Here is an 18198-nt window from a genome sequence, read left to right on the forward strand (position 1 = left end):
AAGAATGCTGCAACATATTGGTAACAACCTTCTTCCAAAGAGGTCAGATTTGTGGAGCGTACAACAAATCGTTGTCATGTTGACAGATTCTTCCACCTGAACCTTGGTCTCTAAAGCAGCTCCAGAGCTCTGTGATGTGTTCTTAGTTTGAGATACGGCTTTAAAAACTCCACACCTTCATCCCTGACCTGTCTGCTGTTTTCTGATAAACTTATTCAGCCTTTAATGAACCACTGAGTTTATACTGAGATGAAGTTAGGATGCTAATAATTGATTTCTTGGGTTCAAAAATCAACTACTAGATTAGTTACATGGTTTTAGTCTTTTAGTTAAAAGAGACTAAAACCATATAAATGCCACATTTTTAAATAATCCCAATAAAATACACTTGAAAATTATGGTTGTAATGTGAAAAGGTTTAAAGATATGAATATGTTTGCAAGGCACTCCAGGTTTGTGGCATCACTTCTACAAATATAACAAAAAGGATAAAGTATCTTTTTTTTTCATGAGATATGAAATAAATACCTAATCTGCCAGGGTTAAAACCTTCCAGTTACAACGTTTGTTATGCATGACAAAAGCAATGGAAATTCTTTTTTTTTTTTTTTTAAATAAACACTGCTGAAATTTTCTACATTTAAGCAACCAATCTATGTAAAACTTGACTCCAGCTCAAATTAATATCACTTCACTTGAACCAAATTGTCCCTCCTCTGTCCTTTAGCTGGACGTTTTTGGGAGTTGTTGGTGGGATTGGGATCAAAGTGAGGGAGGACCTTCACCTTGCGTGTCTGTGTCGAGGGGTTGTGGTTCGCAGCACGCTCTTGGGGTGAAGTACGTGCACTATTGGCTGCAGCGGCCCGCTGGACCTCCTCCTCGTGCCGCTGGATCTGCTGCTGAATAAAAATCAGCTCTCCGAGCAGACCCTGCTGGGTGCGTCAGAGAAACGTGAGAGAGAGGAAGGAGGAGGAAAATAATAATAAAAACCCATGAACAACAACCGGCCACCGGGTTGATCCATGCCATGTGGACCAATGATTGCATCCCACTGTAGGAAACCCAGCCGGGGCAGCTGGCACTGGTGTTGTTCAGGTGGAAGAATCAAAATTCAGTCAGGATTTGTTTGAAAGAATCAAGAAGAATCTTTCACTTTCAGAATCTTGCCACCATCATCAGTGAATAAAACAAAGTCTGTCTCGGTTCAAAACAAACTTTGCCAGACTGAGGGCAGAAAAGGCAACTAATACCACAATCAGTGCCTTCCAGCAAGCGGCAGCAACAGTGACTAGTGCTCCTTATGCACCATAGCAGATTAAGGACAGCATCATAATTGTAACTATTCTCTTTAGGCGTTTATGTATTAAAACAAAACATTAAAATAGTTTTAACTCACCTGATCTGTGAATGCTCAAAATGAAAACTAAATCAACAAAGCAAGCATTAAAATCTATTGAGACGAAGCAAAAAGCAGGTGGAATCTGTCTAGTTTCAAAGATCCCCATCATGAAACACAGAGTTTGTCTCATTTTAGAGCTCTAGCTTTTGCATTTGGATTAAGGCATATAATATAAAAGTTGTGTTCATGTTGGAGACTCTGATTGTAGGTAGAAAGAGGGAAAACGGCAGAAAAGTTTATTAAACCTCCCGTGGTCTTAAAGAGATGGGATCATTTGAACCTCAACAGTTTTTTACTCTGTATGTGGTCGCGGCAACTCTGCGTGAGCTTTTATGAGACGAGATAGTCTGACGCAAAATCTCCCTCCCACTCCGCTTTCCTGCTGTCCGATCTTCATCTGCAGCGCTCCTCCTGAGCGTCGCACTAAGACCGCGGGAGGGTTAAAATGCACCTTTTCCTAATTCGTAGATTTTCAGGTTGTTTTTATATTCGTTTTAACTTTGCACGGTTATGAAAAAACACAAAAAGATAGAAAATGGTGACACTTAAACAAAACATGAGAAAGTATGAAGGAAGACAGGAGGAATGAATACATACCAAAATATATATTTTTTGCAGAGACAATAAAGGATTAAAGTTCAAAAGAGTAACCAAAGTCAACTATCATGTATAAGTTACTCGTTACAGTTAGATGTTTTTTTTATTATTATTATTCACAATCAGAGCTAAATAGGTATGAATAGGCAATGGTAAAGAAACCTGAGTGTTTTCCAGCTCTCAGTAAGACTGATACCAAATCTAAGCGGTATGTTGTATAATTTCTGGAAAATTTGAAAATGTCAGATTTTAGAAAGTGCTAAATAAAAAAGGACATCACATCAAATCAACTGGATGAACCGAAAGCAGAAATTTTACTATTTGAGGCCCCATTTTGAATTTAATGTGGAATATTCTAAGCACAATGTCTGAAAGTATTATTATAAAGTAACTTTTAATGAATGTATATTCATGTATCATTGATGGCCATTTGATTGAACTAACTATGGTTGAAATGGTGACAGCCAATTAAAGGACTATATCATCATATTTCAGAGCCACGAAGTCCACAAATTTCAAAAGCATAAAAAATAAAAATCACCGTATGCTTTTCCATTGGTTTCTAAAAGGGTAAGTACATTTAAAACTTCCTTTTCTGATACAACAGTCTTCTTAGCCACAGCTGCTAAAATAGGAAGGTGCTAACATGATGATTTGTTGCCTGGAATTGGGATATGTATGATCTGAGGCCACTAATTGGCAAAAATGGAAAAAAAAAATACAATAGAAAACATTTTTACTATTGTAGTTTTATTTAAAGAAAGAGTCAACCGAAAGATGAAGTAAGAAAACACCACACAGCTGATGACCAAAACTTGAGCAGAGTCAGCTGCCACTGAACAACCAAGTTTTAAACAAGTCATCATTCATCTCTGTGGTGAACTGCAGGCAGACAGGGCTCAACACCAAGAGCTTTTAAATCTCTCCTTAGGGTGTTTGTGTGTTGGGTCTCAAACCCACTGCTCTCAGATTCCACACCAGTTAAGTCTCCTTAAAAATCCATGCTCGACTCAACTTGGATTTGACTTCAGTCATAAAAATGAATAAATTGATTATGAGATATAAGCTTGAAGACAAATAATGATAAAAAATATATATTAAAATGATGATATAGGCCCTTTAAATGATAGAGAGTGGTGCATTGAGAGAGCATAAAAGCTGTGAAGTGTAAAACAGATTTTAAACACTTGCCTTTTTGTACTGCTTGTCACTGGCATCATGTGCAGCTCCAGTTGAAGAATCTGTAGCTTTTAGAGCAGGATCGCCGGAATTTTCTAACAGAGGAAACAAAAACAGGACATAAAAAGGTAGTGACAAAAAAAAGACACGATAATGCTAAAAGGCTTCAAGGGGTGCTTGATTTAAAAAGCCCACAAATTTGTGATTAAGTTTAAATGTTTGAAACATTTTGCTGAAATCCTTGAGTTTGTAGGTAAGTAAAACAAATTTTCTAAGGTAAAATATGCATTAGTTAGTCGAGATATCCTAATGACAACACTGATATGTTTATTGCTGATTAAATAGTTTAGTTCAAATCTAAATAAGTTTCCTCTGAAAGAAAATTATATTTTGGGTTCATATTTAGATGAATATTATCTGACTTTAGATTAATATTAGTTTTGTGGTGCAACATTGTTCAAATCACACTTGCTTAAGATGTCAAAAATAAAAACAATAAACGACACTGAAATTTTTTTGGTTGAATGACAATCATTTTTAAATCTTAAACATTACCACTTTGCTTATCAACATAAGAAATGTGTTTAACACACAGAATATAAAATTAGTGCAAATTACATAAGATATGTTTATGAAGCCATTGACAGCCATAAGAGCAATTAAGAGATAATAATAATTGCAATGGACGCTGCTGTGCTTTTCTATGACTCACAGCTAAGGTGTGGTCTGATGTGCCCTGGCTTCATAAATGAGCCATATAAAATTCAAAATAAAAACTAAATTTTTCAAAGATTTGAGTGGCAGAAAGCAGAGACAGAGGAAGATTGCTGAAAAGGTTAGTAATGAGCATGTGGTTAAAAGAAACCCACATAGGCCAGGTGAGAGGAGGGCTTGAAGTCAAAGGAGGCAAACACCTAAAAAAGGTTGGACAATATTCAGCCAGAGAGGCAAGTAAAAGGTAGAGTAAGAAAGGAAGAGAAAAACAGACAAACAAGAGAGTCTTTTAAAGTCCTTTTGTGAGAAATTCCTTCTGCACATATGGAATATGGTTGCCTACTTTGCTCACTGCTAAATCTAAACATTAAGATAATTACACTCCTGTGTGATGTCATTGAAGAGTGACAGAAAGAAAAAGGGGTACGGACAGTTCTACTAGCATACGGGATTTACACACCTAACAGATGCAGGCCAGAGGCTCCTTTGACTTCACTACCCAAACTCACACCTGTGAAGAATTTGGAGGACAGGAGAAGAGGAGAAACGAAGAACACGAGATGTAAATCATGAAGCAGACACGCAGAGGAATGGTTGTCAAACCAGGAATTCAGCACAATAATGATGAATAATGAAAAGCTGTGGCTGAGCAGAAGCTTTAGTTGAAAAAGTCACTTAAGAAACCGATAAAAGAGTTAAATCCTGACCTGGACCTGATCTCTGACTGACCTTTTTTTTGTTTACTACAAAAAAAGTATGTTATTCAAAGTATTTGTGAACTCACAAAAGTCTGTGGAAAGATTGATCAGTGGATATTAAAGAAGCACCAATCAATTACATAATATTCTTCTTAAATGGCTCAGATCAGTAATTAGTTGGTCAAGAATATATTTTTATTTCCCCATTCTGAAAAATGCATCAAAACTAAAGTCTTCGCAAAAACATCAAAACTACTCCCTTATGTTTTTCAGTGACTCAGTAAATTCGAGGAAAAGCATTTGAAACAAGAAATCTGGAGTTTAATGACAAAGAAAACTTTGCAACACTACAAACATGCAGTGACGCAAAAGAAAATTCAACATAGGGAGAGAATGAATAGTGAACTATTTGATTTCATGTCAGTCTGTCAAACAAAGCAGCAGTACATAAACACGGACTCTAGTAAGAAAAACAGCAGAGAGAAAGTTATTCAGGAAGCAGGCCGAATAACATGTTTGTAATACTGAATGTAGATCAAGATATTCCTTTGAAGGCACCCAAAGCTAGGTCATAAATCAAACATTAAATTAAAATATCAACCAAAATATAGACAGCAACCTTCCTCTGGAAATTCAAATTCATCCCATATGTGGCATTTATTTTCTTATTTTACAGCATCCAGCTAATGTTCAGTTTACTCACCAGAGGAAAGAAGGCCTTTAAGGAAAGTGAAGTTCTCTCCAATCTTCTCAAAGTCAGGCAGAAGTTTAGCAATTTCTTCCATCTCTGGTAACGCTTTTGCCAGTTTATCTTAAATGCAAAAATGTTGGTGAGGTATGAAAATCTGACATGTGATTGAAGGATAACAACGTAAAATAAATTGATCCATTTACAATTTTAATAACAAAGATTACTGATTAAAAAAAAATGAAACTTACCAAGATCAATATGTTCACTCAGTTCCCACACAAAGTCAGGGATGACCCAGTTGTACTCACTGAAATCAGGCAGCATGTCTTTCCACTCTTCATAGGTCTAAGAATTAAAAGAGACTTTTTATTTAAATGACCTGCTGTGTGTTTACAAATATGCATCAGTTCACCAAATTAAAACCAATAATGAAGGATTTTTGCTTCATTGTCCACAGAATGGACTTTGACACAACATAGTGATAATAATTAGCACTGACCTTCTTAGCTGTGTAACCTCCTCCAACTGCTGTTCCCAGCAGGATGTATCGGAGCCTCAGCAGCCGGGCTGCCAGGCGGGCCACCCAGAAGTTGCGCTGCTGTTGGTGCCTGTGACCACCAGACCCCGGAGGGGGCTTCAAAGGTCGCATGGGCAACCGGGACATGGAGGTAAAATATCGCGCTGCTGTGCGATGAGGAGTCCGGTGAGGGTTATTGTTTCCAGAGTAACGATGGTGAATGGCACGAGACAGAGGATGAAGCTTCTGCAGTGGGATCCGGAATTTCACCCCCATATTGTTTGAGATGAGGCTCCTACAAGCCACGCTGAAATAGCAGAGGAATATGGCAATTAAAAACTAAAAAAGAAACAAGCGGTGTTTGTTTCCATTTTATGATTCTATAATTTTGGAACTTTTATTATGACCACCTGCACCAACTGTAAAGACAACTTCTGATTTATCTCCTTAATAAACAACAGAAGAGGAATTATACTCACAACCACATTTACTATTTACAAGTTGTACACTTTGTGTACAAGTCTGCAGTGCAAAAAAATCTAACAACTAAGTTGACAACTGTTACAACAGTAAAAATAATGCAAGATGCAGCAACATATAGGCCCATGATTGTCAAGTCAATCCTTGTCATCATATCCTGAAACTGGAGTGAGGAAGATGATGAAGTGTAAATGAGAACAGGATCTTGCTCAGTCAAAGCTCTCTCTTATAGCACTGGAATCCAATGACTCATAGCTAAGGTGTGGTCATTTGCAGGTAGCAAAGCACAATAATGTTCAAGATATGAGACATGTTGGAAGTAATAAATTTGGGTCACTTGTAATTATAAACTGTAGATGACAGTGTTTTGGATCAGAGGTTCCATATAGATTCGAACCTTTTTTTGTTTATAAAAATTGCACCACATTTGTGCTTCACATAGCTATGACCAAGAGTAAGGCAAACGAACAAAATTTCGGAATATCACACCACTTTTAAAGCTTTGTTGAAGTATTATTACGGTCCAACTAATTTTTTTTTTTTTTTTTGTTATTTACAATATTAATTTGTTATCTTAAAATTCTACTGTATATCCATTAGGCACATCGATTCCCAAATTATCACAAACATTTCTTAGTAAAGAAAAAGTGAAAAACTGTTACTGATTATTATTATGTGTTCATTAATGCTGTTGCACTGTTTTACTGTCAGAGGAGTTTGGTGTTGGCTGATTTATTCCTTACCGGCTGCCATATTCAACCCCAATAATGCTGTTGGTTTTGCTTTTTGTTAAAAACAAACGTGTCTGGTGCCTGGGTGTCCTAACAGAATGTCGCAGTACTTATTTCTGTGCATTGCATAAAATCATTTAGACATTAATAGTTGGTTCTTATTTTTAGTTAAATTTTGCAGATTCTCTCAGTAAGAAATTTTCTACATTACATTATTATAGTTAAAGTGTAGTTATAGGTAGCTTCATAGTTGATTTGTTGATACTGTATTCGTACAGCACATCTCAAATTCTTACAATTCTGTTCTAGTATACAGAATTCAGTATACTAGCTTATACTGAATAGGTCCATGAACAGGTCAGTTTAGTATGAAGTAACAGTAGGTTATTAAAGTCAGATAAAACAGAAATACACTCACCAACCACTCGGGTTAGCTGCTTACTGTCGGCTAGCAGTTAAATAAACTCAGCACCAACAGAACCAGATGGAAATTCGGTTTAAAGCACATTTAGCATAATACACATCCGGTAAATCCGTGGGATTTCAGGCTTACATCTATTTAAACCAGGACATTAGTTACCAGTCTCAAAACAGAGCTAACTATAATGTCATCAGCTGTCAGAGGACCCCCTCCGCTTCATTTCAAGCTAGCTTGTGCTACCGTTACTTTCAGTAAAACTGGACTCACCAGGCAGCTGAGCTCCCGACACGCAACATGGTGCTGCTAACAAACAGGTGAACGTAGCTCTCTGTCCGATTTTATCTCCCGTCACAGCTCAATACATCTTTCCAATCAGGACACATTTGCCTGCCTCTAATGGCAACTCACAAGCCCGTTAGCTAACAAGGACACAAGCAGTGTGACAGTTCCACTTCCGGTGAGTGGTACTACCTCCAAATGTGCACTGACAGACACCGTAGTCCTATAGTTCCGGTGTATTAAGGTGTTTATCTGAGGAAAGCTGTAACAAATTGAAGAACATAAGGGCCTCTGAAAAAAAGAACTCTGACTTTGATTCCGACCTGTCGAGGGAAAAAATCACTTGAATTCAATATACACCTCCAAAAAGAGTTCTCCTTCTACACAACTCTCATCTTTGTCATTGAAGCCAGTTTCCTCAAGATGTCCAGTCCACCTTCATTAAAGTAAAAATTCTGAAATGCTTAAAATACCTACATCGTAGTATGTAATGACTTTATACAGGTTTCACTTTTTGAATTAAATTACTGGAATAAAATTACTTTTATTGATATTACCTGGAAGCCTCTGGCACAAAGGTCCCATAAAACCCACTAGTACATTTTTGTGTGCACTCACCTCTATTGAACTATGAAGTTAATTGGTTATTACTTAAAGTTTGTTAAAACTATATGGGTTTTAATGTCAAAACTTCTGATGCAAGGATAACTTCTGTGCAAACCAAAGAAGCACTGGTTAAACTTGCAAGGGCTAAACACTTTTCTGAAACTGGACATTTAAATGTGGAAACTGATAACACAACTGTTGGTGGTAATTTGAATAAACAGGTGCACTTCAGATTGTTAAGGACAATCTACATTGCAGGGAAGGCTAAGAACTAACAGAAGCACAAGTCTGTCATGAAAATGTGTTGGTGGTTGCAAGTTAATTCCATCACCATTAACTTGCAATGGTGATGCAAGTTATAGGAAGAAGTTGACACTTATTGCATAAAGTAAGACCTCTGTTACAGAAACCAAATTATCCAACAGTATATTTGGTGATGAAAGTCTTGCTTATCAATAGCAAATTTGTATCTGAGAAAAATATTAATTGGTGAAAAAAACGTGGGGCTCTTTTAATGTTAAGACCAAGGTAGGTGTGATTGATCTGACTCTTGGCTGCCACTGGCCTAAGTTTCATAAATTATATGGCTGACATTTCCTTTATACTCATTCAATAAATCTGTGGTTTTTCTGAGTCTATTTTCAAGAATAAGCCTAAACCTTTCTATTTTGATTAGGATACAGAAAGATTGGTGAAGGATCCTGAATCAGTTATGCTGCTGTGGAGTTCAGTTTCTGAAGGATGTACAGATGTGTCTCAAATTGGAATTATTGAAAAGTTCATTTCAGTAACTCAACTCACTGAGGGAAACACTTTAGATTATTAAACAGACTACTATTTCAAGCTTTTATTTCTGTTGCGATTTCTGCTTACAGATAATGAAAACATCGGCATATTCCTCCAACAAAACAGATAATTCCACCAACGCAGCTATTGATGCTTTCCTTCATTTATTTATTTTTTTCCAATGAAGTACTACTGGCTCATTGCAACTTTGCTTACCTGTCATCAACAACACTTTATCTGCCAATAACGTTGAATAATCTTTTCCCCCCTCCCTGATATAAAACAGTACTGGACCAGTTGTGGGGCAGGTTTTTTTTTCCTTTTCTCCCAACTGTCAGTTTCTTGAGGCTAATTGTATTTAAAACAGGTCAAGCTGACACTTGTGAGCTAGAAATTTATATATACATTGCCATATACAAAATATATATATTTCTGCACAACTATCTCATAAATACATTACATTAAAAGTTGATGGAAAAACTCAGACCCAAAAAAAGTTGCTTATAGAACATTTATTGTAAAGAAAAACAAATCAACATAAATCTATAACACAATCTTCAGAGGAAAAAAAAAAATCAAAATAAATACAAATAAATTATAAAATAGAAAATTGTCAAAATATTATACATCACTGACAATAAAAAAAATACATATATCCCAGGTGAGGAGGTGAGGGAGCTGAAAATAATGAGCACAGAAAAAAAAACTATGAACTAAGTTGCAGGTAGACTGGTTAAAAAGATACAATTAACAGCATTTTTCTGGGTGAAGCATTAAGTCTAATTTATTTATTTCTAACATACAAGTTGTTCATCCACACCTAGACCCTATGCGAATGCCAGGAGAAAACATGTTTTAACATTATTTTAATATGAACTCTATGGTGAAGGTGCTCAGAAGTCTCTGTTGAAAGTTCGTTGAATTAAAAAGAAAAACTACGCAGTAGAAAAATGCGAAAGTAGCATTTACACATTTATCTCTTTTCTAAATAAATGGTGCAGATATGACACAGATGAGTGAATCATTTTGCTCCTAGCAGCAGTGTGATGCAACAAGATGATAAACAGCAATGGACATTTTATTTGCCAGCTACATTTCACATGGAAGCAAAATAATGCGTTTTTTTTTTAATAGCTCAGAGAAAATGTTAAGACACACCTTGGATGATTAAACTAAAAATATGAAGCGGGTTGAAATCCCTTCCGGTTAGCTTTTTTCTTTTTAATAGTTAGAAAACTTCAAGATAAAGAAAAGGGGAAACTAGACAAAAATCTGTCCAGACTTTTGGAACCTGCAGGAGCGAATTATTCAGGTTTGATTTATTTAATCTAGACCTCGAAAACAGACATTGGCTGCAATTTGTTTATCCAAGTGTTCTCACCAGACTGAAGTAAATGCCCAAGATACCCAATTAGAGAACACAGACAGTATGGTTACATTACACGAGTTAAAACACAAAACAGTCCAGAAAAAAAATCAAAGACTGACAACTGATTGTGACAGTACCAAAAAGTAGAAAATAAAGCAAAAAATAAAACACACCAGCCCTTTTATAATTCAAAATCCATATATCTTTATAATTAAATCTTTAAACTCTTCCACAGACAAGAGAAATGTACACCCATATATACACAAACAAAACCTTGTATTATTTTAACCACTAAATGTCTACTTGATGTGCTCCATCAAATCTCATTTGACACACCTGACCACTGGTTAAAAATCTAACTTTTCTTCTCTCTCATTCACTCTTTTTTAAATTTAAGCAACCAGTAAACATATGAAGAAATATCTTTGGAAATAAAATTCAGTAATTGTGGTTTTGCATTGCATTACATTTTGTTCTCGACTACATTCAGTCTTAGAAAAATAATGAATTTTCTAAATCATGGAGCACTCTTAGAAATGTTAGTGGCCAATATCTGGTCACAATAAATACTCTATATAGATTAAACAAAAGTATTGGGTATGAGTAATCTGCTTATTTGAACATGTCATTGTGGCAGCAAATCCATTTTTATTTTAAACTATTTCAAAATCAAATATAAATATGTATTCTAATCACAAAAATGCTCACATTTAAGCTCTTACTGCTGTTTTTTTATTTTACATGTTGAATAAAGAGCACTGAACCCAACATATAGCCCTTAACTCTATGCATGGAGGATATGTGATGGACATGGAGGGAGCCATTTAATCAGGCTTCATCATTCATAAATAATTTTTTAGGACAGAAGAAAAAAACAGGGGAAGCACACAGAAAAGATGCACAATTCTTTACCCTATTCACTAATTTCAACTGTAATCAATCTTCCACAGGAAGAAATGTTGCTTAAAAAAATCCATACTTCTGATTTCAGGAACGTATCCAAAGATGCAGGAAGCTTTACGTCATCTAGTCTCATGCTTTTGGTTAACAGTTTACAATAACCAACCAGATGCATGCTGTTTCTGGGACTTTTGCATTATTATTTACGCCTCTAATATACAATGTAAGATGTTAAATGTTTCTTAATTCCTATAGTTATGCCACATGCTTGAAGTCAAATGCGTAGCATCAGAACCGTCAGGTGACCCACAGGCAGCTGGCTTCATGCAGGTCTCTGAATGCTGAAGAGCGTTTTCACCACCAAGCAGGCACCACTTCAGTCTGCAAAGAGATCACTGCATACTAAACTGATGGAGGAAATGTTGAACCAGCCATGCTTTTCATAAAGGTTTAGTTAAAGGGTAAACTGTTATTCTGTCAGAAGCACACAAAGTCAACATTTTAGCATTAAAAGTGTAAGAAATGACAAAGATTAATGTTATCGCTGTCAGAGTTGACAAGGATTCGGCTGTTGGTTTAAAGATGCTTCCAAAATCCCAAAACTATAACAGTTTGTGCTAAATTTGACATTTCTTGATCAATTATTCAATATTGTGGACAGAAGGTGGCCGATATGGACATAGAATAAATAAAAACTCTTTTACTCCCATGTTTTCATTGCTCAGAATTAAACTCCTACAAATAAACATCAACAATTACGGTGGACACCATGCCACAAGAATGAGCCGAAACACTCAAACAGTTTGAAACTGTTTTTAGAGAAATCTAAGAAAAAAGCCACACAAAGTCAATCCTGTTATTTATATGCAATTGTTAAAGATAACGTTGTTCAGTTTAGAGAGTAGGTAATTTTTCTTAAAACAAAAAGCATTTTTTCATTCTTCAAGGGATTTAAATTAACTTTGTGCTCACACAAAATTAGTAGGCATTTGAGAACAAGTATACAGTTCATAAATCAGCTTCGTCAGCTCAAACTATTTTCTTTCCTCAAACAAGTCATGCCATTTTAAAACCTTTCCAAATCTATGCACTATGCCTTTTAAAGACAGAAAAAAAAATCTATTCTTGTAAATAGCTAAAGTGTACAGGCTTTATGCTGATCTAGAGGGAGATCATTCTGCACAAACAAATCACTTGCTATAATGTAATAGTACTTTTTCTTTTTCATGTCCCTAAGCTAATGCATAAATTAGTTAGTATGTATTTTTGAATAGACATGTATTTTAGGGCTGCTTTGAGTTAGCAGGTGATCATAGTCAGCCAATTTTAGGCTAAATGGGCTCTCTATGTCTAGTCTGAAACTCAAATTGGAGCTTTTTTCAATTGGTGTACACACTATACTTAAGAGCCAACAAGTGGCGCTTCAGAATGGAAGTTCTAATAGTGAAAAGAACAAGAGAAAAATTAAGGAAATTTGCATTTGGTTGATTATTTCTTTGTGGTAATACCATTTCTGAACAATTAATCCTCTACTGTTAGAAAGTGTTTATTTGCCCATGAATTGTGACATATTTGAATAATTCATTTCCGATTTAACAATGCATTCCCTCACCACTGAGGGCCCTATAAGAACCAAATAAAGCCACAATCCCCATTTCCATTTCACACGTTCTTTGTGGGCATAATTCTGCTGTGCTCCCTACAAATGACTAATATATTTAAATGTGTCAGTACGTAATGAGAAATAAACGGGCATTTAGACCATATAAGACATACTGCCAAGATGCACACTTGCACAAAAGGAAATATTCAGCCAAATAAAATAATTCCTAATTTTTAATATAGTAGTTGTTGATGACTGTTACACAGCAGTAATCAGAGCCCATAATCATCAAATTACTTTAGTACATCTTCTAAAAAGAGATGAACCATTTTATATCAAGTCAATCAATATTTTCATCCATTAACTTAATCTTTTTTTAAAGTGCATTTCTTTTCTTCTATCCTCCAAACATTTCAACTACAACCTTTTTATAAAATCAATATTTTTATTCAGAAAAGGGTAAATCTGAAAGCCTCGCTCCTAGAGCAAAATGTCGTCAATCCTACGCTGCCCAGCTTCACTCAGAGTTTATTTGTACTTTTAAAGATTTTCACAGCTTCTGTCAATCACACATCGGTTATTAAGGTGTAAAATAGAACCTGACGTTTATAACAATCTTATGAAACATGTTTTATATTTGCGAGTGAATACACATTTCTGAAGTGACCTTTCACATGGTTTTCCTCAAACTGACAGGATGTTTAACCTGCACCACAAGGTGTCACTGCACAACTTTCACTTTGATTGCAAGCCTTTGTTTAATGCTACTCTGCTTTTATAAACAGACACAAGGAATGGTGTATGAGTAAAAGAGCAATAATGTTTTTACAGAAATGTCAAATAATAATAAGACCTGAGAGCATCAATATGGAGTGTGATGGAGAAAGCAGGAGTAGTTTGAAAGTTAGGAAGGTACTTGTTTTGGTATTTGTGAGGAATTTTGGAGTTTTTGCATGAAGAGTGAAGGCGATGGAGAGAATGAGAATGGGCACTTCCCTTAGTACTCCTCATATGCAAGTTTCCTGTTAGAGAGCTGGGGACCCCATAGTGTTTGGGAGCGTGGCGATGCTAGGAGTGGGCTATGATATCATAGACAGAGCCGTTTTCAGGGCGGGGCTTGGCCTCTGTGGTGGTGGTCGGCTTTGGGGGCCAGTCTGGGTCCAAACTCAGTTCCTGGGCAAGATGCCTGTATCGAGCTTTGGGCGTCGTCTTGCGTGGACACAACCTGAACAGACACTTGTATGCCTGCATGTCAATCATCCCCTAAAAATCCCCAGGTTGTAAAAAAAAAATAAAATAGATGCATTAAAAGGAAAAAAAGAAGAAAAAGAAAAGGGCATTAATGCATGTTGACTTGATCTAAAAATCTGTGGATCAGGTGTTTGTAGCTTGCTACATTTATTGCATGCCAAACATCAAACTCAGGGATCCAGTTCTGTGATAAACAGATAAAATCCATACATGCATGTTTTTCAAACCAAAATTTAGCGTGAAGTTAACTTGAAGGAACTGGTTGTCAACAGTTGAAAAGGCTGAGCGAACTCCTTAAAACAAGCTCATGGAGACTGAACAAAGATCTTTAAAGATGGCCACAAAGACACACTTTAAAGATACAAACAGAGTATTTTCGCTAGCTCTATAATGACAAATAAAGGGTCAGGCTTTCTTGTTTGTTTTTAAATCATGACATTCCTGAGGTCATACACTGATAGTGGTGACTGACATGCTTGGTTGGAATCTAAGAGAAACTAGGATAGGTGCAGCAAACAAGCTTTAGATCTTCAAACAAGAAGCTGGCAGCACAGCAAAAGGGAAGGACAGTAGCAAGCATGAAAAAATACTCAAGTCTGGCAACAAATTAAGATTATTTAAATATAAAACAGCCTTTCTCACAAAAAGTTTGGAAGTTAAATAATTAAAAAAAATGCAACTATTTGAACAGAATTTAAATCCATGTTTGGCTAAAAACTTTTAAAATGTTGACATTGAACATGAATTTTAATGCAGTACAAAGTTTCCTCTGCAACCACAGATACTATAAGATGTCAAATCACATCTGACCAATCATATCCTTATTGGCGTCTGGGTAAAGCCCTTCAAACATTCCCCACATTTTTCAATTTTTGGAAGACAAATTTAAAAGTTTGTTATTCTGTCAACATTTTGTCAATAAAACTGTTATCTATTGCAAATCATTGCAATCCTTTTGTTTTATTCTACATAGGACTGTTACTATTTATTTTAGAAAACAAGGCTGTAATAAAAATAAACAAGTCTGCATCCAATAAGTTTTCTCTGCAATGTGTACATCTGCGTGGAACTTTTTAAAGGTGATGTATATTACTTAGTCACATAAAGAGACAGAGCATCAATTCAGTCTTTATAGTGCATGGTGGTGCAATGCATGTCACCTTCTAAAGTGTTCAATTCACAGAAAAAAAAACACTTTATAGAGCGCAATGCTAGGAGTTCAAACTCCTGCATCCTCTCAGTTTGTATAGAAGCTAGGAGAAATAGTGCAATATTTGCACTTTTTGACTGAACTTGTGTAATATTTCCTAGACAGACCGTCCACAAGGAGGTAATAACATCGGGGTTGCTCTCATGCATGTCTCAGGCAGCAGTTACATAAGAAAGATGCGCTTCGTGACAAAGAAGGAGATAGGACAGAAAGAGGAAACACCACACATGAGCAACAAGAAAGGGCTAGAGAAGAAGGTGTCAGATTTTCCCAACCTGTGGTGTCGGGGCGGCAGGGGTGACGCCATAGTTGGCCTGTTTGTCTCTGCTGAGCACAAGCTTCCATAAGATGATGTCAAGGATGAAGGTCTAAGGAATAACAGCGGATTGGGCAGGGAAAGAATTAAAGAGAGGCGAATTTGACTCCCCACTGCTCCTGCTTTTATTTTGGCACAAAGGTCTTCAAGCTGATCTGGCAACAGAGCTTTAAGAAATCATGTATTTGCAAAGATGAATTCTCCAAAGGCTGCGAGACAGTAATTAAGTTTGGAATAAAAAAAATTATGTGAGAAGGAAGTATATATAGCGATTCTTCAGTGTTAGAGAAACTGAAAACATCTGATTATGCAAAATCAATTAAGCTTTATTAGTTAATTCGCTTCAAAGATCAGTAGAATTTGCACTGGTAGCTCAGAGGCGGGGAAATCTGAGATGTTTGCTAAGCAGTGCGTGTTTTGAGGGCAGCCATCTAAAGGGAAGGAGAGAAACTGCGATTCTGCTCAGGGCAGGTTAGCATAAACTACTGATCACTGACTAAACTTTATTCTATTTCTAAAAAGCCTCTGCCAATGAGTTAAACTTTACTCTAAACATATGTAAAATCCTGTGGGAACAAAAGTATGGTCTAAAAATAACCACATTTATCAAAAACAGTCAAAGGGACAATTTTCCATTTATAAAAACATTTTCTCATCACAACAAAAGATTGATCCAGCTGTAAAGTTGCATAAGACAAAGATGAGCACATTGCATGAAAAAATGAAAACTGAACATGGCAAAAACATCTACAACTGCAAGTGTTACCATGTGTGTGTGTGGGTGTGTGTGCGTGTGTGTGTGGGTGTACCTTACCTCCACCAAAACAGACACTGCAGCATTGACTACGATTATCAGGAAAACCTTTAGCCTCCATTCAAAAGGGACACAAACAATCTGTACGGAACAAAATAATAAACTGATATTTATGTGCAGAAAAGTTAACAGTTCAAACTACGCATGCGACTACACACAAATATGACTGGACCCCTTGAAGAGAGTTTTAAAAAGACTTTAAAATAAATATTTTATTGAAGTAGAAAATTCTCACACTGAAAAAAGCATCTTTAATTTGATTACATTTAATTAATATGGGAATAAATGCAGTGTGTATAAAGTATGAAGAGAAAATAAAAGTTGGCTTGCTAAAGCAGTCTGTACCAGAACTCAATACCTGATATTTATCTTCACTTACCTCTAGAAACTCATCAATGCCTTCAACAGGATGAAACATGATGAACAGCAGAAAGAAATACAAACTCACAGCAGATAGAACAAAAGGCCCTGTTGAAAAGACAGTCAGTCATCCATTAGAATATTTAAATGCTAAATATTACAGCAAGGCAGCACTGAGAAGACCGGGCCTCACAGTTCTTGTAGCTCGGCTGCCTGAAGGGTTTGCCTTTGGAGAAAACGATGGCGACAATGAGATACTGGAAGGAGGAGACGTAGAAGAGACTGGTGTTCTCAAAGTTTTGGATGTTGTGATCATCCACTTCTGTGTTGTTGAATTCCGACACATTCAGGTGATTCGAGTGATTGCAGACGCTGGGAGTGGACAGAAATATATCAAACAGTGTCATTAGAAACTGCTGACAGGAGCAATGTAGCATTATCCCTGATGAGCCGCTCTATGCTGGACACTTACTTTGTAGCAGGCGTCCAACGCTCGAACCATGGCTGCTTTTGGACCCAAAGAAACGTAATGATCTGGAACCCCAAGCAGATGAGGATTTGGGTCAGCACAGAGAACAGCAGAGGCCCTGAGATTAGTCCTGATGGGGGACGACGTGACACCAGTTCTTTCCAAGCTGGGTTCAAACTCACTGAAGAGACAGGAGAAATATTAATTACAAAGTTTATGTTTTTAAGGAAAAGTCAAGCCTTTTCTGCAATAATTTTCCAAAACTTACTGGTGAAAACAATTAGGAGGATGATAGCAATGTCAATAAAGAGGAACTGGAAATCTCCAAGGTTACTTGATACCTAAGAGACAGAACGAATATGGATTGGTAAATATTTTAAATTTCTCCTGGTTTTCACTGTTGTTTTATAACTGAGGAAGCCACACTACTTACTGAGTAGAGGAGAGTGACACTGATGTACTGGATGATGCTGTAGAGAGCCATAAACTTGAACACACAGAAGGAGGTGATCAGAGCAGCGCGTCCCTCCCTGTTAAGACAAACAATTTCCATCTATAAAATACATAATGAGAAAGAAAAAAATGCTTCACTTCCCACAGAGCAGCATTTAATGATATCACTGAATTAAGAGAAAATTCTTCAATAGATGAATAAAGAAACATCAGAAGATTGTATTGTGGGCTATCATGTAATTACTATATACATGTTGCTAAAATACTGCAAAGAAGTATTTTTGGTTTTGTTCAGTTTTGGAGTGGTGAACAAAAGCAGCCCAAAGCATGATGCTACCATCACTATGTTTCACAG

General features: G+C 36.4%; 2 protein-coding genes and 1 long non-coding RNA gene across 11 annotated transcripts in view; 1 reads left to right on the forward strand and 2 right to left on the reverse strand.

Annotated features, from left to right (window-relative positions):
* The window catches only part of opa1 (OPA1 mitochondrial dynamin like GTPase), a 32843-nt gene extending 24949 nt beyond the window's left edge, over nt 1-7894 (reverse strand). The window contains exons 1-7 of one of the 8 annotated variants that reach the window (XM_032572349.1): nt 7695-7894; nt 5778-6102; nt 5527-5623; nt 5291-5398; nt 4350-4400; nt 3188-3270; nt 786-929 (exon numbers count right to left, since the gene is read on the reverse strand). In XM_032572349.1, the coding sequence (XP_032428240.1) occupies nt 786-929; nt 3188-3270; nt 4350-4400; nt 5291-5398; nt 5527-5623; nt 5778-6102; nt 7695-7723 (837 nt within the window). In that variant the 5' untranslated portion in view covers nt 7724-7894. Of the gene's footprint in view, nt 1-785; nt 933-3187; nt 3271-4349; nt 4401-5290; nt 5399-5526; nt 5624-5777; nt 6103-7694 lie in introns of all 8 variants that reach the window. The other 7 variants (XM_032572348.1, XM_032572350.1, XM_032572352.1 and 4 more) reach the window with 7 other exon arrangements.
* A 1696-nt stretch (nt 7895-9590) lies between these two features.
* Nucleotides 9591-18198, reverse strand: part of atp13a3 (ATPase 13A3) — a 33817-nt gene continuing 25209 nt past the window's right edge. Inside the window, exons 27-34 of one of the 2 annotated variants that reach the window (XM_032571474.1) lie at nt 17824-17920; nt 17659-17731; nt 17394-17571; nt 17115-17293; nt 16941-17029; nt 16562-16642; nt 15707-15799; nt 9591-14233 (exon numbers count right to left, since the gene is read on the reverse strand). In XM_032571474.1, coding sequence (XP_032427365.1) covers nt 14039-14233; nt 15707-15799; nt 16562-16642; nt 16941-17029; nt 17115-17293; nt 17394-17571; nt 17659-17731; nt 17824-17920 — 985 coding nt within the window. In that variant the 3' untranslated portion in view covers nt 9591-14038. The remainder of the gene's footprint in view (nt 14234-15706; nt 15800-16561; nt 16643-16940; nt 17030-17114; nt 17294-17393; nt 17572-17658; nt 17732-17823; nt 17921-18198) is intronic. The other variant, XM_032571475.1, reaches the window with a different exon arrangement.
* LOC116725431 (uncharacterized) lies at nt 15179-15480 on the forward strand. Its single transcript, XR_004340401.1, has 2 exons — nt 15179-15284; nt 15424-15480. It is a non-coding gene; the product is annotated as an uncharacterized LOC116725431 (long non-coding RNA).

This window comes from Xiphophorus hellerii, chromosome 9, assembly GCF_003331165.1.
Source record: "Xiphophorus hellerii strain 12219 chromosome 9, Xiphophorus_hellerii-4.1, whole genome shotgun sequence".
NCBI classification, from domain to species: domain Eukaryota; kingdom Metazoa; phylum Chordata; class Actinopteri; order Cyprinodontiformes; family Poeciliidae; genus Xiphophorus; species Xiphophorus hellerii.